This window comes from Pterocles gutturalis, unplaced genomic scaffold (genome assembly GCF_000699245.1).
Source record: "Pterocles gutturalis isolate BGI_N339 unplaced genomic scaffold, ASM69924v1 scaffold764, whole genome shotgun sequence".
In the NCBI taxonomy this organism is placed as follows: Eukaryota; Metazoa; Chordata; class Aves; order Pterocliformes; family Pteroclidae; genus Pterocles; species Pterocles gutturalis.
Window position 1 is genome coordinate 3,030 of NW_010130201.1, and position 26,061 is coordinate 29,090.

The following is a 26,061-nucleotide window of genomic DNA, read 5'->3' on the forward strand; positions in this document are numbered from 1 at the left end:
TATTTTGATGTAATAGCTGCCTGGGACACTGAGCGAAGTTCTTGTTTGGTAAATTACTGCTGATGTGGGGTTCTGAGAGTTGCTTGCAAATGAGGCTTTGAAACTTGGTCCTTTTTTTTTTTGCTGTTTGGCAGCACAGCACATGCCTCTGTTTGAAAGCGAGGGCTAGCAATTTCCATTATCATTTCAGCTTAAATTTGTTCTTCCTCTAGGTACGCTTGGCCCTTGATACTTGAATGAATATTTTTTCCAAGGCGCTGTTTTTCTTGTAATTAGATGTAATTGAGAAAATAGAAACTGCATTGTTTTGTGATGCTTGGTGCTTCCAAGCGGGGGAGAATGCAGAAGTGGTGGGGTTTCACGGGTAGTTGTTTTCTCTGCAGAAAAGTGTTACTAAGCAGCTGAGAGCTATTGTCTGGTGCAGTTAATGGTCTTGCTGAATCAGGTACTTCCAACAGGAGATGCTTATTCATCCTGAGGTGCTTGAAGGCCTAGCCTACGCTAACGCTGACCTGTTACCAACCTGCGTAGGTGCCGAAACTCTCTTGTGGGTGATGGCGATGAGTCAAAGCTGTTTTAGTGCTGCTGTGGAGGCTCAGATCTCTCTCTTCCTAGCTTTGCAGCCTGTGAGAGCACTGGCGGTGCTGGTGGGGCTCCCCTGTGCTTTGGGGGATCCCTGGGAGGGGTGGCCTTTTCCCTCTGGTGGGGTTGGGTTCTGCGAGAGCTGCAGGAGTGGAAGGTGGGAGGCTTTGGGTGGTGGTGCTGATGTGCAAGTCGAGTTAGCTTTTAATTCTTTTGTATTGGCACTAAAATTACAGGCGTTTTTCTTCCTTTTCCTCCTCCAGCTTCATGTTTCCTGTCGCAGGTGGTTTAGGCCCCCCTCAAGGTACGTATGAATTTAACATTTTTGAGCACTAAGTTCTTACTTTGTTGAGATACATTAAACAACTTAAAATAGTTCTGCACTGATGCTCAGAAGCGTGATTATTGATTGAACTCCGTAGCTGTTTTTCCCTTTGAATTCAATACGGGTGAGCTGACTCTTGCAGCTCTATTTATAAAACTTTCTACGCGATGTTGAAGAAGCAGTGTTACCAGAATGCCAGATGAAAGATCTAGGAAAACTGTATCTCCATTTTTAACCTGAATTTGCCTTTAAGATTTTTGTGTTATTTTGAGCGTGGTATTTAACCTTTTTATGCTTCATCTACCAGCTGTGTATACCCACACTGTGTGGGTGTTGCAAGACCTGGTAAATATTTACAAAGCACAGCAAGACCCTGGGACAAGAGTCACAACCTGTGTGGAAAGTATTAATACAATAGGAGAACCTCAGCCTTAAATTACCTTTGTTCTCATTCCCATTGCGGTGCTGTATAATTAATGGAAAATACAGAGAGAACGTGCAGGGAAAGTGGAGAGTTTTCTTCTAAAAAGTCTCTGGGACTGATTTATGGATTATTCCCGAGTGTGTTGCGTCCCTCCTGGATTGCTTTTGCGTGTGGTGTTCAGTTATGCACAGTTATAATTATTTTACAATGTGCTGGTAACTAATGTGTGTTAGTGTATGTCTCCCAAGACAGCAAAATATGAGATATGAAAATACTGAAACAAAATTTGCTTGGCTTTATTCAGTGAATTAATACATTCCAGATTGATTTGTCTGATTTTGTTAAAGTTTAGCTTTTACTGACAAATACGATAACCGTTCTAGTATGTGTAGTGGGCTAATTAACCTACAGAGAAGATATCCAGCCAGAGCAGAGTGTGAAGTTGCATTATGAAATGATGAGTTTATTTCCTAAGACTTATATTCAAAAGCTGCCAGTTTATACATTTTCCCTTTCAAGAGAAACGGACAATTATCAGCACCAGTCAACCTGGCTAATTAAGTCTTGTTAATTGGAAATGACCCTTTCAAAAATGGTGTGGGTAGAAACCCACAGAGAATCCTTAGGCTGGTGGGAGAGTTCATCAGCTTAATTACTCCAAAAGCCCCATAACATTTCTTCCCTTAGACTGACCCAATACCTAAACTAAGGAAATTCTGTGGCTGCGTGCAGTTTAGCTTTTTTTTTTTAAATTTTTTAAACAGTCCAGCAAGACTGAGAATTTCTTTCTTTCCTTCGCTGGTTTAGTTAAAAAAAAAAAAAAAAGAAAAGAAAAAAAAACAATCCAAAACAACAAAAAAACCCTTTAACTGGGAGTTTCCCTTGTTTAATCTTTCATTGTAGGGATGATTCCAATGCAACAGCAAGGATTTCCGATGGTTCCTGTCATGCAGTCCAACATGCCAGGCATGATGGGAATGAATTATGGTTCTCAGATGCCTCCGGGACCCATGACCATGCAGGTGCGTGGCAATGAAATGTGGACTGGAATGAGATACCTGGGTGCTTGTCTGAGGGGGGACAGCTGGTCCTGTAGTCCCTTGTAGTATTCCCTTTGAAGATATTTCTGTTAATTTAAAGAATTCTCCACGTTTTGTTGGTATCTGGGGGAGTTTGGCATACATTACTCACTGTTGTAGAGCAGAGAGAAATGAGGGTGTAGTGCAATATCAGTGATATTTAAAGCAACTTGGACGTTCTAGCCCACTCTAGGATGACAGAATCTGAACTTTCATTTCATTAGACGTGTTATGACACCAAAGTGTGATAAGAGAAGCATGGTCTCTGCACAGGCAAGGAAGCAAAAGCATCAGCAAGATGCCGAAAAGCTACCAGATGTCACCTGCTCCACAGTGTGGTCACTAATAGTGTTGAATTGTTAAGTAACTATAATTCAAAACTCCCACAACATACCTCTTCTGCCTTTTTAATTTTGCTTCGTGTTTTTTCTTCGTTTGCTCTGGTTTTCTGTGCTTACCATTAAGGTGGCGTATTGTGTTGTACTTTAAATGAGACCTTTATAAGCTGATAAGAAGTGCCTGTGTACACAGTCTGATTGATCATGACCAATTCACTGCATTGTTTTATCCCTTTGTAACTCCAAAGCTGGAGGTAATAGAATTGAGTTTCCTGAGCGCAGGTGACAATTGATAAACTTTCTTTTTAAATACCTTGTTCTAGGGAGCAAGGAATCTCTTAAATGTGCTGTATTTTCTCACATGACTGGTTTCCCGTTTGTCCTACTTCCTGTGTTTAATTCTCATTCTTTTTCTTGCTTAAAGTAACTTTGTCTTTAACTTTGCTGTTGTTAATTAGGCAATAAGCCCATTAAATATGACTAGCTAATATTATGTTTTCTTTCTTTAATCTTTTGCTTTCTATTTAGCACCATATGTGCTTATGTGCAAATTTGCACTTTGCTGAAATTTGATGTTTTGGCATGGATTTGTAGCCAAATTGCTATGTGACAAATTTAATTTATTCTATCTTCCCTTCCCACCTCCACCTGGAAATTATTTGATTAATTTTGTGAAATTTCTTATGGGAAGATGTTTTTATGAGAGCTGGTCTAAAAATAATAAACAGCTTTTGTTCTTTTCCTTTGTGTTCTGAGACAATATATTAAATAAATGGTAAGAAAAGTAAATTATTTTCTGGCCCTTTCATATTAGGCAAGTTTTGCTGCTATAACCATACCAGAATATATTTTTCTGCAAATGTTTCTGTCTCTTGGCTGTTGTTGTATGCTGTCTCCCTCCCTTGGCCCCAGGATAAGCTATGTTTGTAAAACGACCAGACCACATTTTGCCAGCATCCATTGTTGTTCAGGAGTGTGCACCTCCAGCACAGAATTTAAAAGTATTGTGCAATCACTTAGAACAGGAAAGAAAAAAAACCCAAAGCATGGTACTGAACCATGTGTAGCACTGTAGGATGATGCCTCTAACCTTTGTGCTCTTGAGGTAGGTTGTAAGGATTTGAAGTCTTGATTTTTTTTGTGCTTGACCAGAAAACTATCCTCTCCTAAAATACTTGAAGAATCGTAACTTGGTATTGAGAGGGAAGAGTGCCATCTGCTGAGTGACCAGGCTTTGTTCTGGAACAGCTCGACTGTGCTCAGGCACTGCTCATCCAGCTATACTTAAGGCTCTTAATTGTACGACATCTCTCTGATTTGCAATTTGGCAGAGTGTAATTGTCAGTGGTTTGGCTTTTTCTGTGGGGGGGAAAAAAAAAAAATCTAACTTAGGAGTTGTATTATTTCTTTTTGTTGTAGGGTGGCATGCCCTTAGGGCCGATGCCAGCGACTGGAATGCCTTACATGGGACAGGCTTCCTTCCTGGGCATGCGTCCCGCAGCCCCGCAGTACACCCCTGACATGCAGAAGCAGTTTGCAGAGGAACAGCAGTAAGTGACGCTTCTTGGGAAATTCTTCTTTTTTAGAGGGAGATGTACTCTGGAGGGGTAGTCCACACGGTGAAAATATTGATAGTTTCTCTAGAAAAGTAGTTCATTTAGGGTGGTAGAATATTGTTGAGATCACTCCATTGCATTTGAAGGCCATCTATGGAGGTAGCAGCAGCTGTCTTGCAGCTCTGAGACGAGGTAGCGTGTGTTCACGGAGCCGTCTGAATTTGAGGCAGAGGAAATGGAAAAATCAAGCAGAGGCATGCTGTGGAAATTGTAATGAGAAATTATTTTTAGATTTTTTTTTTTTAATCATTTTGCTTCAGGAAGAGGTTTGAGCACCAGCAGAAATTCTTAGAAGAAGAAAGAAAACGGCGCCAGTTTGAAGAGCAGAAACAAAAGCTAAGACTCCTAAGCAGTGTGAAACCTAAGGTATGTCCTAAATAATAAGTGGGGTGTTTCTTTCTTCAGGTTTTTTTTTTTTTTAAATGGCTTTTAATGGGATGGTCTCATTCAACTATCAAATAAGTGGGGAACTTATATGAGACATCAGATTACATCTTGAAGAACATCTGGAATAGTCAGTCCTTTACACTCGTGGTGTAATGTAAACAAAGTCTGGCGTTGAAAATTAAATCAGGTTTTGAAAAATAAACCAGCCTGGTGTGTAACATTTGGGAACAGATTGGGTTTCTAGAATAGAGAATGTCTGGTTGCTTGTTTGTTAACTTTGTCCAAAGTTTTGGAAACTTGAAGGCTCTTATCTGCAAAGACTACAAACAGCTGAGGAAAGTTTACATATTGTTCTTGTGCATAAAGCTACGTCTGAAGACTGAGAAGCACTGTTGTGGTGTAGTCTGCAAAATAAATACTTCCTAAATATGGGAGTTATTGTTGGTATGCTTCAGGAAGGCACTGCTGGAGGAAGAAGGGTTTCATCTAACAGCAAGCATTGCTAATTTTTGTACTGAAGAAGTGTGGCTATTGAAAGAAAACTGAGCTGGTCTGTGAATTTTTCAAAATGTGTTTTCTGGTGTTTCAGACAGGTGAAAAAAGCAGGGATGACGCTTTGGAAGCCATTAAAGGAAATTTAGATGGTTTTTCTAGAGATGCTAAAATGCACCCAACACCAGCATCACATCCAAAAAAGCCAGGTTTGTCTTTTTTCTCATTTTTCAACTGAAAATGAAACTCGAATGTTTGAAATCCTCTTCAGGGGGAACTAATTCCACAAAGTATTTTTATTTCACAAAGCAGTTAATCCACTCACTTTGTACCACCAAATAAAGTGTCATTCTATCAACTGTTTGCTTGGTCAGGTTATGAGGGTGAAATATTAGATATCAGCTTTTATTAAAATACTTGAAATGTTTAAAAGAAAGCTTAATGTGCTGTGCTTAATGTGAAATATGATGGAAATTGATAATGCGTTTGTTCTTTTCTAGTCAAAGCGTTAATTAATGTTCTGCAGAGTGCTTTTTAATCTGGGAAGTGCTATGCAAGTGCTAAGAAGGATCAAAACACTGTATTATGACTTCAGCCTACTCTAACAGCTTACTTGTGTACCATTGCCTGAGCATGGTCGAACAGGAGCCTTTGTATTCTCTTCTCAGCAGTTACTACACTTGTAACAATTACTACTAAAGATTTCCCATGGGTTGTAGTAGAGTTTGTTCTGTGTCCAGCCTGAAACAAAGCTTATCTGGATAGCTTTTTCCTGTATAAAATCTTTATCAAAGATCAAATCCACAGTAGAGATAGTTTTGAAGTTACAGGCAGTTTCTGGCAATTTTCCGTTGTCTGTAGGTTTGCCCATTCTGTCAGTTTTGTTCAGACAGGTGACTATGGAAGGGATCAAGCAGAAATTTGTCTAAATGAGTAGACATTTATTTTGTATCTTATGATATATTATTGAGTTTCTGAGGATAAAACATTCCTTTGAGGGTGAATGTCCCCCTGTGCAGACCCCCGTTATGTCCAGTTTGAAATAGGAACTCTTGATTTGTTTGACCCAGTCTGTTTAAAGCAAATAGAATAGCTTCATAGCCAGTGTTAAGAACCAGGTTTCAAAGTGTTTACATCATAAAAAGCTGGGAGAGAAGATGCATGATTGGAAGTGGCTGCTCAGTTTTACCTTATGTGTGTGTTATGCTGACAATAACTCTCACATCTCTGTCAAATAACGCATCCGCTCCTGTTTCCCCTCGCCCATGTGCTGTGTGTACCTGGTATTTGCCCCTTTTCCTGCCTTTCCACCCATGAACCTTTTTCCTCATCACTTTGCATTGTGTGTTCATTCCATTTTGCAGATCATCCCACATCATCCCATTCTGCCGTATCTGTTTCCCACTCTGCTTTTCTTGATGATGAAGAATTTAGGGACTTTGTACAAGGGCCTGTTGAAATCCCCAAACTGGTGCCTCAACCCGCCTCTCAGCCTTTTCAGCCTTTCCATTCTGCTGAGACTGGGCAGCTGCTTTCAGAAAAGGCTGCGGTCCAACCTCTCCCTGCAGCCCAGGCTCCAGTGTTACCCATCCTGCATGGTACAACTGGGCAGGTTCCTTATTTTCCTACCTCTGCATCTTCACCCAATATCCATAAACCAGGTAACGCTAAAGTATCTTTTTTTTTTTTTTTTTTTTTTTTTACATGTCACCTTCTATCATCTTTACTGACTTTGTTGGGTTTTTTAGTCTGGCTGAAATAAGTAATATATAAGTGATTAAGCAGAAACCTGCTGATCCATGGGAAAAGTCCCCTTTTCCCTTCCTCAGAACTGCATTGTAACAGCAAGTCACGTGTGGATCCAAAGATCGCTAAATATGCATCTGGCAGATCTTAAGTGAATTATCTTGTGTGCTAGCATTTTTGTAAGTCTGTGTAGTAGAAAAGGATAGAGTTAAGGTGGTGCTATAAAAAAATAAGTTAATGTGGAGCATTTGTGTGCTTCTTCTCTTGGAGGCTGAATGGGTGTTGGTGAGATTAACATGAATTTTGCAGGTGTAAGTAGATATTGGACACTTCTGCTACTGATGTCTAAGTGATTATGCAATGGTAATCCTAATACAGAAAACAGTTTAATGCATTCCTTCTACTACTCATTACTTACTCATTATTCATTGTTGAATTTGTTGTGTGTGCATGGTAAGTAAAGGGCAGAACCAGGCTGTAAAAGTGTTTGAACAGGGTGGGCTATTGGTCTGATCTGGGACGGATGCTCGCTCATCTTGATAACTTGTTAGTGGTACCAGTGGTGCTTTTCCTGTGGAAGTGTGGGATTGGAATTTGGGTGGTTAATAACAAAATATAAATAATTCCTCCTGCTGTTTATTCAGGCTCTTCCTTGGAGGAGAAAGTCTTAGATAATGGCTCAAATGAATCTGAACAAGAGCAAACCATACTTAAAACATCCGAAGTTGGGCACAAAGCCTCGGCTGCAAGCCAAGTCCATCCCAGTCTATCCATCAATGACTGGGGTGTTGTAGGTGGACATGAAAGTGGTACCACTGCTGCAGAGGTGCACAAGGCTTCAGAACAAAACATAGCAGTTGAAGAGTGTGGTGAGCAAATGAAACATTTGACAGAATTTAAATCTAATCAGATGCTGCTTGAATGCTAACACTCTGTACACTAATTCTAAGGCCAATCCTGCATAATTTTGCTCTGAATGCCTGCTTGAATAATATGTCAGTGCCTCCTGCTCCTTGCTAAAAGTATAACAACTGTGATTTTGCTCTGAACTTTTTCCATGTGAATTTACTGCTGTAATCACTTTTAACATGTTTGTTTAATCGGGTCTTCTGTTTTAAAGTATTCTGTCCTCCTTCCTGGGGGAAAAAAAAAAAAAAAGGTGTGCTCTCTAAAGATTTTTTTTTTTAATTGTTTAAGGAAGCTTATTACTAAAGATGGTCAATGTCGTGGTGGGTTTTCATCTTTTAACTTTGAGGGGATCAAAATTTCAAAAGCTGGACTAGATGAAAACTTTAAGGAAGTTTTAGTTCTAATTTCGATTTTATTAAAGCTGATTATTGACTGTTTGGTTTTGGTTTATTCCAGTCCAAATAGATGCAAGGTCTCTGGTGCACCTTGATTAGTGCTCTGATGTTGTGCTCAAGGGTTACGTGAATCGTGAGCTCCACTGTAGTCAAGTATGATAAAAATACATGTATTCCTTTGTGAAATCTCACTCGTGTCCCTCTCCTCATTCATTGGATATGTGGCTTTCAAGTGTTTTCTTATCCAATATATTTAAAGAACATTACTGTATGAGATTAAATGGTTTGAACAGGCATTTTTAACAAGTGGAGGGGCTTTGTAATACACAGTAAATTGCTAGAAGTGACTTAACTGCAAGGAATATACAGTGTGAACTAGGAGATGTTCATTTATTCATAGTTCAGTCAGTTGCATTGTTCGATTTCTACAAATCCAGCACAATATGATACTTGATTTAAAGAAAAAGAAAAAAGAAAAAAAAAAAGAAGGGTTGGGGGAGAGGAGGCAGGAAGTGACCCTGGAAGACAGAGCGAGTTTGAATACAGCCCGCAGGTGAAGGTGGTGGTGGAAGCGATTATGTACAGTAGCGATAGTTAAGAATAGTTCCAATCATTGTTAAGGGTGCTTTGAAGGATGAGCTGAAGTACTTTGTGAGGAACAGAAGTTTAGTATTTAAGTGATAATGCTGAAAAATGGCAGACCCTTAGTCACCTGGATAGTTTGAGTAAGGTTCTTCTATCTATCAACTAAATATGGCAGAGAATTCCTTTTCACTTCTTAGGTTATTTGATTTTTAAGGGGCTGAATTTTTGTCAGGTTCAAGGGTGAGAAGCAACAATTGGTAGGATGCACAAGTTTATGGAAGGGTGGTTAAAGCTGAAGAATAATGAGACTGAAGGAAGTAGCGAATTTATTTTACTTGGCTGGTGAAATGGAAGGAATTGCGTATTTTAAAATGTGCTTGGAATTGTGGGATAATTAGAAATTAGACTGCAGTCAGGAGAGAATCCATGTGGAAGATGAGGAGATGCAAGGGCACAGGGAAAGACAATGAAATCTGAAATTATTCTGATTTTTGTCAGAGCTCCATCCAAGGTGAGCATAAAATCTGCTTGGGGGGTGGCTATAGTGTCTTCTGGATCTGGAGATGGGGGCAGTGGATAAGTTTTTGTGAACATGGGAAAGGATCTTGCTGTGATTCAGTCTAATAGGCTGTTTGTGGATTTCCCTGATAGAGATGTTCTGGTGGAACACTGTGGTAGGTATGAATTTATTTGTTCTACAAGTAGCCCTAACAGCATGTAGTTGGTGGGAAGACTAAATGTGACATGGCACAGAGCTGCTGCTATGAAATTTCAAGAGACTTAGCTTCTGTACAACTAGAAATTTAGAGGGAGGCAAATGAGGAGCTCCTTGTTTCATTATCTGTGTAACTATATTCTTGCTATTACTGCCAAATCATTCTAGTTATTATTTTGATATTCACATTCCTGTGGTTGCTGTTTTTCCTCTGAGCACAGTGATTCCTGTCTGAAATCTTTGCCTGAAATGCTAAACAATACTGACCAACAACAATGTAGTGTCTCAGATCTTTATACTCCGAATCCGTATATCCTAATACAACTGTCTTTCTTTTTCTTACTGAATGGAATATGTTTAGGAGTTGGAGTATTCCCTTCACAGGACCCAATTCAGCAGATGATGCCTCCCTGGATTTACAACGATAGCTTGGTCCCAGGTAAAAAAGAGACTGGGGTTTAGCTAAGCGGACAATGTAAGGTGTGACTGTACGTGTGCTTGCATTGCCATTTATTCATTGAAGCATTATTCTTACGTCATCAGATGAATCCTGTATCTTCAATATGTTACATATTTCTGGTAGCTTTATCTGTGTTTGAAGAAGTATGGATTTTATTCAAGCATGTTAAATATTAACTAGAATTTGTTATGACAGCAAATTGTGCTAGTAGAGGTTGCAATGAAATAGAGCATATTTGTATTTAATAAAAATATTTCTTTGCTTGTTTTAAATGTGTCTGTAAAGACTCTCCAATAATGCATTTAGATGATGATACAATAAATGCCAGAATGCTGTTGCCTTACCTTACGCTTTTGATTTTTCCTGATCTGATATAATGTTGAGTTTGAGACAAAATGGAAAAGCAGTGTTAAAGTCACTTGAAAACAGCAGTTGTCACTGTCTAATACTGCCTCCCTCTTAACAGAATTGTATAAGAAAATTTTGGAAACCACTTTGACTCCTACTGGAATAGATACAGCTAAACTCTATCCCATCCTGATGTCATCTGGATTGCCCAGAGAGACCCTTGGGCAGATCTGGGCTTTAGCTAACCGTACCACCCCTGGGAAGCTCACAAAAGAAGAGCTCTACGCTGTCCTGGCTATGATAGCCGTAACTCAGGTATGGCTGACGCTTTGGAGATCAGCGCAGAAAGGCAGTTCACTGATCTGCCGTGGGTTGTGTGTTAGCAGCAGTGGCTGGTATACCACACTTGTAGTAAATACTCCTTGTGTTGAAGTCCAGAGGAGAAACTCCCCTTGTTGGGAAACTCCCCTTCAGTGGGTTTATAGTTTCATCCCCTGCACTTACATTTCAGTTACTCCTTTCTTTAGTGTCAGTTGTTGAATAGAATTCACTTGTACAGGCTCTCAGTAGCGTGTTTTGCTGTGGAAGGTTTGAGCAGTGCCCTGCTCTTTCACGATTTCAGTAACGCAAGAAACTGGAGTTAGGGTGCGATGTGCCTTTTTGCTGATGTGTGCACGGTGGTCTTTGCTTTCCTGCCTTTGCAGCGAGGAATACCTGCAGTGAGTCCTGATGTGTTAAACCAGTTTCCAGCTGCCCCCGTTCCTACTTTATCTGGATTTCCAATGCCACTGCCTGCCACAGTGAGCCAGCAGCCTCTGATGCCCTCCGCTCCACCCGTCTCCATGCCTCTGATGGGAATGAACATCCCAGCACCAGCGGGCGGAGCTGCAGCACAGCCTTCGGGAGGATTCCTGCCGTCCTACCCGCCCAGTCAGGTTAGCTCACTCTTCTTATGTGGGAAATCTCCCTTGTCCTGGGAAGAGAATGAGCCTGACTCTTTCACAGCTGCGTAATGACAACAGACTGTAAGTCAACAGCAAAAAATCAGCAAAACAGCTGAAATCTAGCACGTGACGTCTGAAAACATGAAGTTGTGCCACTGAGGATGTTCTTTTATTTTCTCCATTTCTTTCTGGTGGCAGTAGAAGAGGTACAAAAGCGTTCTCCATTACAGATTAATTGCTTTGAAAGAGGAATTTACTTGTAGTTAGGATTTTGTAATACATGTAAAATGGAATTTTAGATCAAACTGCACAACAGACTATTAGGTGGTAAAATAAGTCAGTGTTTTCAGGAGAAGCTGAGAACTATGAAAACCTCTGGTTTGCAACACTGTAAATCACATGGGGGATAAGTTTTGCTATTTGCAAATATTTATCCTTCCTTGGAAAATATTTCTTCTGATTTGCCATGTGTATTGATTTTAAATTACTGCATAATTTAAATTATTAATGTTGTCCTGTATTAAAATCAATAATCCATTTAATGTGAAAGGAGTAGGGTTCCTTATTCACCTGTTCCTCCTGCATCCTGCTTGTAATCCTGCACACCTTGTGTGTGTTTTGAGTTGAGTGAGGTGCAGGCGAAGAGGAGACGCTGACCATGCTAATTTTGCATGGTAACGTTGAAAGGGATTTTTCCTTTTTTTTTTTTTTACCCTCTTAAGTCAATCACACTGCTCTGAACTGTTTTCATGCTATATGACAATTTGAAAAGACAACAGTGTAGCAATTTACATGTTGTTTGTAATGCAGGTAGTAAAACCAGAAGATGATGACTTCCAGGAGTTTCAAGATGCGTCAAAGTCTGGCTCACTCGATGACTCTTTCACCGATTTCCAGGGGGATGTGGCTGGCTCCTCCAAAGCAGGCAGTTCACAGCACCGGAGCAGGTAGCAGATCTTGATTTTCCACCCTTCCTTCCAATATTTTAGAAGTCTTTTAAGAAATGAAATGTTTTCCTCTTTTGTGGGTAGCTTTCTAGCCTGTAATTTTCTTCTGTCACCTGACTTCTACTCTGACAGCTTCTTTTGAAGGTTGTTGCAACTACAATTAGGCTTTCTGAATCAAAAATTACATCTGATGTGCCATAGGTGGTTGGCCGTTCTAGTCATCATGCTGAGGTAAATGGCATTTACAAGGTCCGGGGACAGGTTTTCAAGTGTTTATACTACTGCACAGGCAATTGTAAGTTCCTTCATACTGTGCATTCAGGCAAAAATCTTACATAAAGTTATTCAGAAAAAATAGACTGGGACAGAGGAGTTCTGCATTTAGTGCTGTGTGCTTCCTTCAAAGTACAACCCTGTGTTTGTTGGAGTTGATAAAAACCATTTGCTGACATCAAGGTCTTTCTTCAGGCCCTGAAAATGGACCCCAAAATTCATGCCAAGGGCATGACTCTTAAATGACTGAGAACTCCAGTGGACAGGGTTTTTGTTATTTCTGTCGTTTCACTGGCCAGTGCTTAAACTTCCAATAACTGACTGTAAATCTCAATTGAAATCTCATTCAGACTTCAGCAATCTTGGCTCTTCATTTGGGAGACTGACAAAATGTAATTCTGGATCAGGCAAATTTTGTCTAACAAAATAAGTAAGCATGTTTACTCCCTTTGAGCGTTTACAATTCATCTTTCAAAGTCCTGTGATTACAGGATTTCACTGTTGTTTCCTTCTACGGCACGTGGCAAACTTTCATGTACCTCCCAGGTGTCTGACTGCAGACATACAGATTTTCTGTGTATTGAACTGACTGTTCTTGGTAGCAAAGAGAACTAGTGCTTTCCAGGTAAGCAGCGATGACCAGTTGCTTCCTCACTAGTGACGTCAAATGGGAATGCTAACACAAATTGTTCTGTTATGCTGTGCTTAATGGAGTTCTGTGTCAGAAATTTAATTTTGCTTGGTGTGTCAGTCAATGCCACGTGCATCTGAAGACGCTCTGCTTTAAGTTTATCTTAATTTGTGTTAGATGTAATTTTGCAGTTCAAGCTATCCTGTTACTGAAAGTTTTAAGAGAAACATTGTCTGTAAATTCCCCAATGGGAAGTAGGGATTGTAAAAAAAAAAAATAATTAACAAATGGTGTTTCATTTTTACTGCAGCAGTTCTCTTTATTCAGTAGTAAAAGCGTTCAGTTTTGAACAGAATGTTACAATGAGCTGTAATCTAATTGCTTATGGAGCTTTATTTTAAAAAAAGCCATCTGTAGAGTACAGATGATTAACCATTACGTTTGCCAAGATTGCATATCTAATAGCCTGTTTTTGCAGTGATGTGAAATTTAATTATATTACCATAAGCTATATTTTTTTGACATTACACTGTCTGTCTGCAAGCATCACAGACCATCGTTAGCAGGCGTGTGCAAGTGCTCGGTCTGTATGTTGCTTGTAGGCTGCTGATAAGGAGATTTAAATGGCTCTGGAAAGATTCTTGCTTCAGGCCAAAGAACACCATAGAAATTCATTGGCATTTTCCCTGTGCACAGTGGTGAATGACACGAACTGGAGGTAAAATGCATCATTCATATGTAAAGGATGTTGTTCTGTAGAGCTGCCACGGTCTGATAAAGGGGGCTTGTGTGGAGGGCAAGCAAAGCTCTCGCAGAATGAAAGCTCTCCCAGAACATCTTCTAAATCTTACAGCAGTTGCTAACATGGTGTTAGGGTATTATGGCAGTTTTACTACCTGGAGTGTGTTTATGTGGAAAAAGCTTTGCTTGTGTAACTGTGGACTCATCCTTATTTTGCTGATTAGATAGCTGCCTAAACTTGCTGATTTGCACTGACAAAAATTCAAAGTTATCCTTTCCTGCCTTTTTAACGGTGGTTCCTTTATTCTCTTAATTTTGCAATGTGTAATTAATATAATCAAAAGTAGATAAGCTGAAAGTATGGAGCTGGCAAAATCTCATGCAGTTTTAACTCTTTACTGTATCTAGTTCTGTCAGGGAGAATTGTCCTTATGCTGCCCTGGGCAAGGTGATAAATGAAACAGCAGTGATTCCTGGGGTATGTCTGTGTGCTTCTTGTCTCCTGGGCTAAGGATTCCTGTGGTGTAAGCTCTGGACTGTTTTGTTCGTGTTTTGGTACAAATTAAAATGAAGTCTGAAAATTGACTTCTGGCCTAGAGAAATACGATTACGTAGTTTACATCAGGTTCTTGATTAAGAACTTTTTAGGGTACAAGCTTAGCTTATAGAGTCTCGTTTAAATAAAAACTGGAAATGTAGGCTTCTTATGGATAAATTAAGGAACTTTGCTTTTATCTCTTTTGTTTTTAGTGTTCCCTCTTTACTAATGCCACTCCCAGGTAATAAGACACTCTCCTCAACTGATAAGTATGCTGTGTTTAAAGGGATTGCAGCTGAGAAGCCTTCTGAAAGTACAGCTACTTTTGGAGGTAAAAGGAAAAATATACAACCACTATGAGCAATTTATTACAGTGTTTCGTATATCTTGGTTAATATTAATATTTAAAAAAATCAGAGCAATTATGTCAATATAAAATTTATGATATGCATTCCTAATATCTTTATGTAAATGTATTCCTTTTCTCATGTTCACTAGACTGTGGAGACAAGTATAGTGCTTTCCGTGAATTAGAACAACCATCAGAGAGCAAATACTTAGGTAAGCAGTATGTTTTTTGGAACTGTTTCAGCATGTTTTCATGATTGTTTTTATGAGCTGTAGAATTTCCACTGCTAGAATTCTAGGATAATGGTGCTTCTGCTCCTCTAAAGAACTTAGCAGGAAGTATCCTGAAAAAAATAGTGTAATATACTATTGGAACAATCTACAAATAATATTTCTAAACATTGGCATCTCTTTTGGATGCTTCTGAGTTTTATTTTAAAATAACAATATGGCTGGAATGTGTTCATTTTAACTAAGGAGTAATGTAGTCTTAGAAGACAGAATAAGATGCTTCTAAACAAAACTGCAACTTTTTTCTATTGTTAGGGCAGACTTTAAACTTTTCGTGGTCTCTGGTGCTCTAAGAATAAATCTGATCACTTATTTTGAAATTTGTGTTTAACTGTTTTGATTGGGAAAAGTAAAACCTAGATGGCTTCTGAGGTGCAGCATCTGTGTAATTACAAAAGCAGAGTCTCCCTCAGCCTTTTCCAGAACCATCCATGTCTAACTCGTTTGTGCAATATAAACGGTAATCATATCTTTTTAATTAGATGGAGAAAAACCTTTTTGTATTATCAGTAGACAGAAGATAAACATTACTAACTTAACCTGACTTCCAGAGAGTTATGTTATACCCAGCATTTTGTTTGATTATTAGAAGACAACTTTAGGTTCTAGGATAAAACTGCTTACCTGAGTTCACTCCTACTCCTTATTTTTCAAAGACAGAATTCGTTTTTTCAGGCATTAATTCTTTAATGTTTTGTGAGATTTCATGCTCAGTACCTCTCCAGGATTAAATGCATGCAATGTAATAAAATAACACTTTATCTCTTTCCATACATGTTCTAAAATATAGAAAATTACCGTATTTGCCTGCTGTCCAGGTCTGACCACTCTTAACCCTTTCACCAGCTTACATTTCTAATGGAAAAGTTTGCAATTCATCAGTAAGTTTAGTTTGCTGTGATGTTTTAGTTTTGAATGAATAAATAGCAATTTCAGGAATATTCGTATTGTTTCTGGGCCAAGTGAATTGATTTGGAGGGGAAGGAGAATGGAAGAATATGTCAGGTATTGCTGTGGTCCCTTACTACCATTGTAGAGAGTATTCTTATAAATCTTGGTTAAACTAATTTAAATTATGACACTGTGTGGTAACTTAAGAATTGAAAGTTGATGGTATACTTCTAAAATAGAAAAAAATCTGTTTATTAGACACAAAGTATGCATCAATACTTCAAAATTACAGCTAGTCTAAGCACGTACATGCTGGTGAATGGGTTAAATGACTCAACATTTTTCATGTTCAAAATAAATTTCTTTATAAAAAAATAATTGTATATAAACAGGAAGAAACTTATAAAATCAGTACACCAACATATTTAATGTAAATGCAATGAAAACATTGTTACCTAATGTTTAATCGGGTTTAAATTCTGATCCTCACATAGTACTGTCTTACATCCAGTGTGCAGTTGAACTAGAGAGCCGCACATCTTATGATTAATTGTGCTGACTTTCATGTGGAAGTGTGTCTCCAAGCTTCCTAATAACACTGGAATCAGTCTCAGCAGAAGGGAGAAGATCCCTGAGTTATATTGCATTTGCTGAAGTTCTATTCTGAGGCTATTTGAAAGACTTAAATGTTTGCTGGGATGAATATGAGAATCGCTGCCCTTGAAACTGGTGTGGTTCAGAGGTTGAGTTTGCAGTTCCACGTGCACCCTGAGGTCTTAATTTAAATAGTTTGCATAAAAACTTCTGACATTGCATGAAATAATTTGCTTGCTTGCATGGTGTGAGTATGATGTGTTTGTTGTCACTGCAGTGTCTTAGTCTTGGTTTTTCGTTGGTTTTATTCTCAGGAGATAACCTTGCAGAATTCAAGCCTGCAGGAACCGATGATGGTTTCACAGATTTTAAAACCGCTGACAGTATCTCACCATTAGAGCCGCCTACAAAAGACAAAACTTTCCCCACACCCTTCCCTTCTCTACCTGTTCAGTCAAAACAGCAAACACAAGCAAAGACCTCTTTGAATCTAGCAGACTTGGATCTCTTTTCCTCTACTGGAGAAAACAAGCAGCCATCCTTTCCACCTGCATTTAATACATCAAAATCAGGCTCTTTTCCTCCACCACCCCTTCCATCCACCACTGCCCAACCAACACCCAGCAAAAGTTCAAGCTTAGCTGATGAGTTTGGAGAGTTCAACCTTTTTGGGGAATTTTCTAATTGCGCACCAGCCGGCGGACAAGATGACTTTGCAGATTTTATGGCTTTCAACAATAGCAGTGGATTTTCTGAACAAAAACCAGATGACAAATACAATGCACTTAAGCTAGAGGCTGGTCCTGGTCCTCAGTCTGGCTCCTCTGCAAGCACAGTGAAGAGCGGGCAGAGTTCTGCCACCGCGGCTACGCCCACCAAATACGATATCTTCAAACAGCTTTCTCTGGAAGGCTCTGGAGCGGGCTTCGAAGAGGTGAAGGACAACACGCTTGCTTCAGTGAAGAGCGATGACGATTTTGCCGACTTTCATTCTAACAAGTTTTCTTCCACATGCAACAGCGCGGATAAGTCCCTGGTGGACAAAGTCGCAGCTTTCAAGCAGGCCAAAGAAGACTCTGCTTCAGTGAAGTCTCTGGATCTCCCTTCTATCGGTGGCAGCAGTGTCGGCAAGGAGGATTCCGAAGATGCGTTGTCTGTTCAGTTTGACATGAAACTGGCTGATGTGGGAGGAGATCTTAAGCATGTCATGTCTGATAGCTCTTTGGATTTGCCAACAGTTAGTGGCCAGCATCCACCAGCAGCAGGTGAGGAACTGGTTAGATTGCTCTGGTAACATTGGTAGTGGAGGTTTCGGTGTTCTGTGTGCTAAATTACAGTATTATGCATTGGTCTTTCAGTAGTGAAAGACTTCAAAATCCGTGCACCTGCTAGCCAACAGCCCCTTGGCAGGGCAGTGTTTATTTTTTGTCATAGATGACTATAAATAGATTGGACAGTTCCAACTCCACGCCAGTTTATTTTTGAGATTTGACAACATCATATTACTGGTACCTGTTAGCTGCTGTCGCTTAAGGGATTCGAGTGGAAAATTTTCTAATGCAAACAATGTCATTCCGTTTCTATTAGCAAGATGAATGGCAGAGAGTCTCACTTTAATCTCTTGGTTTCAACAACGCGTTTGGCTTGGGGACTTAACCCACTCTGCGCTTCTGAAAGGGTAGGCAGAACACTAATTTGTGCTGTTAATGAAAAGCCGTCTAATCAACAACACTAGTGTATTCCCGTCATGGTGGGGCTTAGTCTGTGTAGCCAGTATTTTGCAGGACTGCAAGTAGAAGTATTGCGTATGCTTTTTAGAGTTAAAACCCTCGTTGGAATAATTGCACAAAGGGCCTGTAAATGCTAGTCTCGTGATTGATAGCTCTTGGACCTAAATTTAAAACCATGGGACTTTTACTTTGTCCTTATCAGGTTTTCACCTTCTTTAATTTCCCTTTATGAAAGTACTCCTGAGAGAGTGAATTGACCACCTCTGATCGGATCGCATATCATAAAACAAATTTCCCAAGTGTCCTGCTTTTTCTTTTCATGTGTACATAGGAAGATAAGATGTAGTTAAATGTTCTGTGGCCTTCAATAATACGGGAACCATTACTGTGTTCTAGCGACAAGTATTCTGCAGTCAAAGGCTTTTCTGAACAGCTGTTACTGCAAGAATTGGTGATTTCCATATGAAATATTTCTTCCATTTTTGCAGATATGGGTAGAGAAAATACACAGTACTGTAATTTTGCATTATATGATATTTTTAAGTAGGGGAGAGAATTGAGTTGGCAACTTTGACGTGGAAGATACTCTATAACAGGGTACAAAATATCAGGAATAATTTATTAGCAAAGACATTTAATTTTCATATTACCGCTTGGTAAGATTCCAAGTTGAGTGAGCTGTCAAAAACGTAGCACCTACAGTGTATTCTTGAATGTTTACTTTGGTTTTGAAAGCACTTTTTCCTAATATTTTTCTAGCCTCTTTTGGTGGTAGTTGGACTGATGTAGCTCTTCTACAGGATGTGAGCTTTTGCCACAGAAATCAGTGATTAATAATTGCCGTTTGTGGCAGGAAAGACTCTTGCGGTTTGTTTAAAGGGGTTAGGCGATCATGTGCTTGTTGCTAAACTTTTGAACTCTGAGGTATTAATTAGAAGCTATTTTTATTAAACAAGTCTGTATTCTCCTATGGTGCCAAGCTAGATGTTTTTCCACGGGAAGAGTTTTACTCCGTTTAACTCTGTTCGGATCTCGTAGCGGAGCGTGCTCTGGACGATCTGTTACGAATACTTCTGTGCTCGTGTGTTCCCTTACGTGTGTTTGATGCATTTCAAGCTATGAACTGCTGATGTTCAAGTCCTTTTTTTTTTTTTTTCTTTTTTTTCAGTTTATATAAGTTAAAAAGCAGATTTTTTTTTTTCTCTTAATTTTCTTCGATCTGTAAATCTAATGTCAAAAAGGGACAGTATCCCATTGTCGTCCTCACTGCTGGGAAATGGGAGACTGGTCATTGGGAACTGTGCATTCGCAAGCACCGTGTGACATCTCCAGTGACACAGCAGCGGGACAGAGGTGCTGATAAATGATGGGACTTTTCTGACATAGCGATACAGAGGTCTTTTTCCTTTGGCTATTGAGATTTCTCCTTGTATAGCTTCCAGGTATGGGCAGGTAGGTCGCTTTTGCTGGGAGTCAGAAAGAAATCATTGAGTCGCTTCCCATACGACAGACTTTGGTCTCAGAGGGAAGAAAGGTTTTCAGTTTTGCTCTCTCCAAAGGGGATACTGTCTCTTTAAACTTTGCTATAATTCTTTGTGCGGAAGGTAGATTATACTAATGTTGCCTGATTTCTCTTGCATTTACTTTGTATAACCCTTTGAGCACTGGCTGCATGCTGTTAGTTTCAACCAGGCTGCTTCTTTTAAACCAAATTTATGTTTCACTCCAAGATGAAAGCGTTTTAATTAGCACCTCATCATGTTACATGAACCTAATTTGTTCTGCGTCCTGCCGAACGTTGCAGCGAGAGCGTACCCTCGCCCGGGTATTCTCAAAGGGTTATCCATTTGCTGCACTTACAAATCTGTAAATTACCTTTTTCTTCGGCATTATTGGAGATCTCTGTATATTTTAATCAACTTCAGGTTTTTTGCTGCTTTTCTAATGTCTAATTTCAACTAAACATTTCCTGTGTGAATGTGCCTTCTCAGATCTGCTTTGATATCTCTCTTCTGCAAGTATTGACCTGCATGCTTGATTCTGATAACGCCCTTTGGAGCTCCTATGTATCACTATCTTTTGTGATCTGTAAGTCCTGCTGTGTTAATAAATATTATCTTGGCATATTTTGAAAATGTGGGGATGTGTGTGATTTGTTGCAAACCAGCAGTGTTATCTCTTTTTTCCTGAAAAATACAAAGTTTAAAGTCATAGTATCCCCTGAAGCTGGTGGGTGCCTTTCTCTTGCAGAGCAGGGTGTGGGCGAGCTGCTTTCTCCTCTTGCGATGCTTTGACCTCGCTCCCTGTGCACTTCTGAAACTTCGCGGATCGGGCTAAACAATATTTTTCCAAAGAGCAGTTTTTGAGAGGGGTTGAATAGAGATGTGTGGATGGCAGGGCGGTTTCTGTGAGTTGCTTTTGAGGGAGTGGTGGTAGTTCAGACTCCAGACAAATCCTGTTTTCTCTGTCCCGTTGTCTCCTCCTCTGCATTTCCCAGCTGCCAGCCAAGGTTATGATACACCTTTGCGAAGGGGACCGACTGGAAAATGTGTCGCTATCTAGGTCTTTATGAGTAGGAGCCCATTAAACAATATTCCGATATTTATTTAGCTGATCTAGAGCGAGTTAATCGGTGTCCCAAAGTAAAGGCCCTGCCTCCTTTTCTGCGTGGGAAGTCCTGGCTTCCTAAATATTGAAGCTTTCAAACAGGAATGGCAGCTGCAAATTCATGTGATGTAATGAAGTCACTTCAAATTCCTCCAAATCCTGGGCCACCAACAGTTTGGGATTAACATCAATTTAGCAGGCAAGGTAAAAAGCTAAAAAAATAAAACCCCACCTGTCTTTTGTTTTGAAGAGTTTATCAACACATATGTATCCTGCGAAGGCCTCCGACAGCGGAGGGTGCGTGCCTGTTTTCTGAATGCCTTCCAAGCGGATCCAAAGGGTACAGGGACGCAGCAGCAGCTCCAGGCGTCTGCAGGACAGAGCCGAGCCGCCTCTCTGCTCCCAGGGCAAGCTCAAGGGGTCTTTATTCTGCTGTGAAACTTTGTTTATCAGGATAATTAAAAATAGCTAGCAAATTCTTTAATTCCACAAGGGTTGAAGGCTTTTCTGTCCTTTTCCCTTCATTTTAATTTATCATCTAGTCAGCATTCTTGGTGGTTTCCACCTCTGCAGCGCTAGGTAGTGCTGTCTCCAGGGAAAGCAGATGGGAGTAACTCCCTTGTCATTAACGCTGTTCCAGAACTCACCAGCTGAGAAATGGGCTTTGAGTTTTTCTGATTGCCGACAGGCGGGACGCAGATAGCAGCAGTACGTACAAGCCTCTCTGTTCTCCCCGTTCCCTCTCCGCAGTTATCAGGTGAGGCCCCCCTGGGAGCGGCAAGGAGGGGGTGCCTGTCCCCGGGTGGTCTCTGGACCTCTTGCTCAGGCTGCTGGTGATGTTCCCAGTGTAACAGCTCTGGGGTTTGGTGCATTGATGCTGTTCTACCAGGAACAGAGCTAGCTACTGCCTGCATCACCCTAACAACCAGAAAATTACATGAGAGTTCTATTTATTCATCAGAATTTAATATAAACTGAAATACAAAAAGTTGAGTGTCTCCTATGCTGGTTAAAATCACTAAATATATTATAATCTTCTGACTTTTTCTGTTTTCTTTAGAATATCACTAAGGCTGTCAAAGGTTTTCCTTAAATTATTAAACTGTTGGCATTGAAGGCTCCAGCTTGTAAATTGCCTCCAGCCATAACTTAATCCTTGGTAGTTGAAATAAATTGTTATAGTTGGCTCCAATGAAGGATGTCAAGTTTTTCTGTAGATAACACTGGGAAACAGTGTTTTAGCTGTATTTTATCCTCTGTCAGTATTCTCCTGTCCACTCCTTGGCAGCTATAGCTCTTCCTCTCTCCAGCAGCTGGGTGGCTGGCTTGTGTGGCCGTAGCTGTCCCCAGGTGATGACCAGGCAGGCTGGACTCTGGCTTTGGTAGTTTAAACTGGGTGGAAAGGAAATCGTAAATATGTCAAACCTTTTGCTTTGGAAGAGATACAAATTGGGTTTGGTTTCTAAAGCTTGCGGAAACTTACTGCACTCCAGCTGACACTGTGAAGATCTTTTTCCAGTCTTGGTTCACCAGAAAATATTTTTAAGGGGAAAAAGTGTGGTTACGTGATACTTGAATGGATCTGACTCTGATTTTTACAGACACACACATGCACCCGTCTGTGAATTCACACGGGGAATCTGGAATCTTAGGTTGTGAATAATTAAACTATTGTTCTGCCTTCCCTGCCATGACCTATTGATTGCGGGCGAAGCACGGGGAGCTCAGGATCCCCACTGAAGCCTGCTGCTGATTCTGCCTGTCCCTGAGCCAGGACCAGACCGGGAGTGCGCTGACCTGGTCCTTTAGGATGTGTTTTCAGCTCAAACTCTTCCCGGTTATCAAAGAAATCATTCACAATAGAGTGTGCAGATCGTCACAGTAGGATCATCACTCTTTCTTTTCATTGCCTGGTGAACACCGAAACAATAGTGATGCTTAAATCTTTGCTGGGTTTTGGAGCCAACACAAATTGAAAGAAAAAAAAAAAGAGGTTGCCTAGTACACTGTGGTATTTTTCAAGATCCCAGGATTAATTACAGTCAGCTAACATTTCGCAGGTTATTCTGGCACTCTCTTTAATGCTAGCGAAGCTTTCATTTCACTCCTTTAAACAAAACCGTATATTTGAGAGCACAAGGTGTGGTTTCTTGTGATAAATTACCAATCCCTTGCAAGTCAGCTCCTTTTCACCTCCAAGCCTTCTTTCTGTTCAGTTTTGCTGTAAGCAGGTGATTTCATCTCTCCTCTGTTTACCCTTCTGTAAACTGCTTGCTCTACAAATTTAATATTCGAACGGCACTTTGAAATCTTGCTGTAGATATGCAAGGCGCTGAGGGTTGTTATTGAGATGCTGTCATGTGCAAATGCAGCAGCTGCAGGAAGACTATCCCTCAGGAAAACTGATAGATGACACGCCATGCCTCGCCGACCCATCGCAAAGGGGCTTGGATCGTCATAGCCATTAAACTCTATCATTATATTGCATATCTGTTGGACTTTCTAATTAGCCATGTTTGTGGGTCGTGCCTGGACAGCAGCCTAAAGCGCAGCGTGCTCTCCCCTTCCAGTGAAATGAATAAACGAAGGCAGAAATGTTTTGTTAAAATGGCTTAATCCTCGGGCTGCTGTGGCCAGATTGAATAGAGGGCAGCTGGAAAGTCAGCCTGTTCCCACCCTGGCTGTGCTGAACCCAAGTCACTGTCACTGCATCCCAGCCAGTTAAGACCATGATGTTTATCAGAAGAGTCTCAGCTCAAACGATGCTAAGAGAATATATTTGCTGCTTTGGGTTTGCTTTACCTCGAGCCCGTGTGACCCGGGGCGCTGAGCAGTGGCTGAATGTCTAATCCAAACTGACAATTGGTAATGCTGGAAAACAAATGCCAAACGTAGTAGGATAGGGCTGCTTTTTTTTGTTTTTTTCTTTAATGAAAACTACCCAGCCCCTGGCTCTCTGTGCCTTCGCTATGGATCAATCTCAGTCTAGTCGTGAAGGATCAGTTGAATGACCAGCGGACAAAGCCCAGCAGACCCTGGTCACTGGGTAGCTCCTTTGCTGGCTCTAACGTAAGAACCAGGCGAGAGCCTGAACCTGCTCAGGGCAGGGAGAAGAACCTATTGGCCCATAGAATTTCAGGTGAGTAGAAATGTTTGGAGCTTTCTGCAAAATAATTGGGTTTTCTCTCTGTTAAACTGAATAAATAGTTTGTAAAAACTAAGACACGATCCTCCCGTATTCCTGTTGTTCCTGGAACCTGTGAGTTTGAAGAGTGGGTTGTGCGACGCTGCAGTAACTGTGATAAGCTTCAACAGGATTTTTATTTTTTAAAAATTCTTGCAGCACGTTTTTATACGTTATTTGTATCAAAGCATGAATATAAAATTAAAGTGCATTAATACTTGAGGGGACGGGAAAGTTAGCCCAGTTTTCTGTGTGGTTGGTTTTGATAAAATGAAATAATGCGATGAGATGTTTGAGTTGCTAATGTTTACATTTTGCTTGTAGGTCCTGCAGCCAGCATCAGGAAAATGAACTGGTGATCTCTGCAGTCTCTGCTGTCTAGAAACATTTATTTGTTTAGTGTTTCTTCACTGCCTGTAATGGGATGGTGACTTCCAGCTTAAAATATAAGGCAATATTCAAAGGTCAAGGCTTACATTTATTAAATGGAGATTTTTTTTGTAGTAAATGCTTAGGTATTTTTCAGGTTATTTTTGTGCAAACTCTGAGCCTCACTGAAACAACAATTCCCTGTGTGTGTTCTTGCAGTTCTTTAAGACTCTTAGCAAGTTGCTATTGTTTTTATATGGTGTAGAAAGATTAATGTTTGAACTTCAGCTTCTTATTGTAGGGGTTTGTTTTTCTCAGATATAGATGACTTAAAATGTGCCCCATTTGGAAGCTATAACAGTGGGTCTGCAGTCAGCAGCCTGGCAAGCTATGACTGGTCCGACAAAGAAGACATTCAGCAGGGCAAGAAGCTCTCCTCCTCCTTTGTCCAGTCTTCAGGAAGTGGATCCTCTGCGGCTACTTCTGTTCTTCAGAAGAAGGAGACCTTGTTTGGCAGTTCAGAAAACATTACCATGACAACAGTTTCCAAAGTGACAACCTTTTCTAGTGAGGATGCTTTACAGGATGTTTCCTTTGCAGCCTTTGCAAACTTTAAAGACTCTGGCCCAATATCCAGCGCTCCAAGTGACGATGACATTGGAGACTTCGGTGATTTTGCAAGACCTTCGTCAGAAGCACAGGATGCAGCAGCAGCAGCTGACACAAATCAAGAGGCAGACTTCCTTGCTGGTGGTATCTCTTCTGAACTGCGGAGAGAGTCTACCGATGACTTTGGAGAATTCCAAAGTGAAAAGCCAAAAATCAGCAAGTTTGACTTCTTGGTGGCAACTTCCCAAGGCAAGGTGAAGTCTAGTGAAGAAATGATCAAGAGTGAGCTGGCTACCTTCGACCTGTCTGTTCAAGGTAAGCCTGCTCAGGGCGGAGGAAGCCCATAGTGTATGTATCAAAGGCTAATTTTTCTAATCAAATTACTAATTAGCTAATGGGAATTGTTCCAAAGGCTGTTGGAAACAAGCTGAGTCTTAGCATTGATTTCTATGGCATTTGGAGCAGGTCTCTTTCTTAGAAGAAAAATATTAATTGTGCCAAAAAATTGTAAGAATTGAGCAACTGTGGAAATCTGCACCAGTCACTGAGTTTTGTTCTTCTGGAGCAGTAGGGCAACCCTTGCTTCCACTTTATTCACTTTAAATAGTCTGTGCCTTTATGAGTAAAAGAAAATAACTTGTTTATTACCTGACTTTCTAGGGTCTCATAAAAGGAGCTTAAGCCTAGGTGACAGAGAAATAAGTCGCTCTTCACCTTTACCAGTTTTGGAACAGCCATTTAGAGATCGTTCAAATACTCTAAGTGAGAAGCCGGCTTTGCCAGTCATCAGAGACAAATACAAAGACTTGACTGGGGAAGTTGAGGTAAGGAATTGTCTGGAATACAAGTAAATTGGCAATTATCTTCCTCAGGGTGATATCAAGGGTGTTCTGTATCCAACGCTTCGGGACTTTGGCTATTTGAACTTCACATGTGATTCTGAGATGGCATCTGGGTAAGGTT

At 40.4% G+C, this 26,061-nt stretch overlaps 1 protein-coding gene across 1 annotated transcript in view; it reads left to right on the forward strand.

The window, feature by feature from the left end:
* The first annotated feature begins 837 nt into the window (after window positions 1–837).
* SYNRG (synergin, gamma) overlaps window positions 838–26,061 on the forward strand; it is a 31,664-nt gene continuing 6,440 nt past the window's right edge. The window contains exons 1-15 of the mRNA XM_010080118.1: window positions 838–886; window positions 2,235–2,353; window positions 4,168–4,298; window positions 4,625–4,730; window positions 5,341–5,452; window positions 7,634–7,858; window positions 9,955–10,032; window positions 10,520–10,716; window positions 11,106–11,336; window positions 12,156–12,292; window positions 14,688–14,806; window positions 14,974–15,036; window positions 16,914–17,864; window positions 24,808–25,413; window positions 25,759–25,922. Of these exons, the coding sequence (XP_010078420.1) occupies window positions 850–886; window positions 2,235–2,353; window positions 4,168–4,298; window positions 4,625–4,730; window positions 5,341–5,452; window positions 7,634–7,858; window positions 9,955–10,032; window positions 10,520–10,716; window positions 11,106–11,336; window positions 12,156–12,292; window positions 14,688–14,806; window positions 14,974–15,036; window positions 16,914–17,864; window positions 24,808–25,413; window positions 25,759–25,922 (3,276 nt within the window). The 5' untranslated portion in view covers window positions 838–849. The remainder of the gene's footprint in view (window positions 887–2,234; window positions 2,354–4,167; window positions 4,299–4,624; window positions 4,731–5,340; window positions 5,453–7,633; window positions 7,859–9,954; window positions 10,033–10,519; window positions 10,717–11,105; window positions 11,337–12,155; window positions 12,293–14,687; window positions 14,807–14,973; window positions 15,037–16,913; window positions 17,865–24,807; window positions 25,414–25,758; window positions 25,923–26,061) is intronic.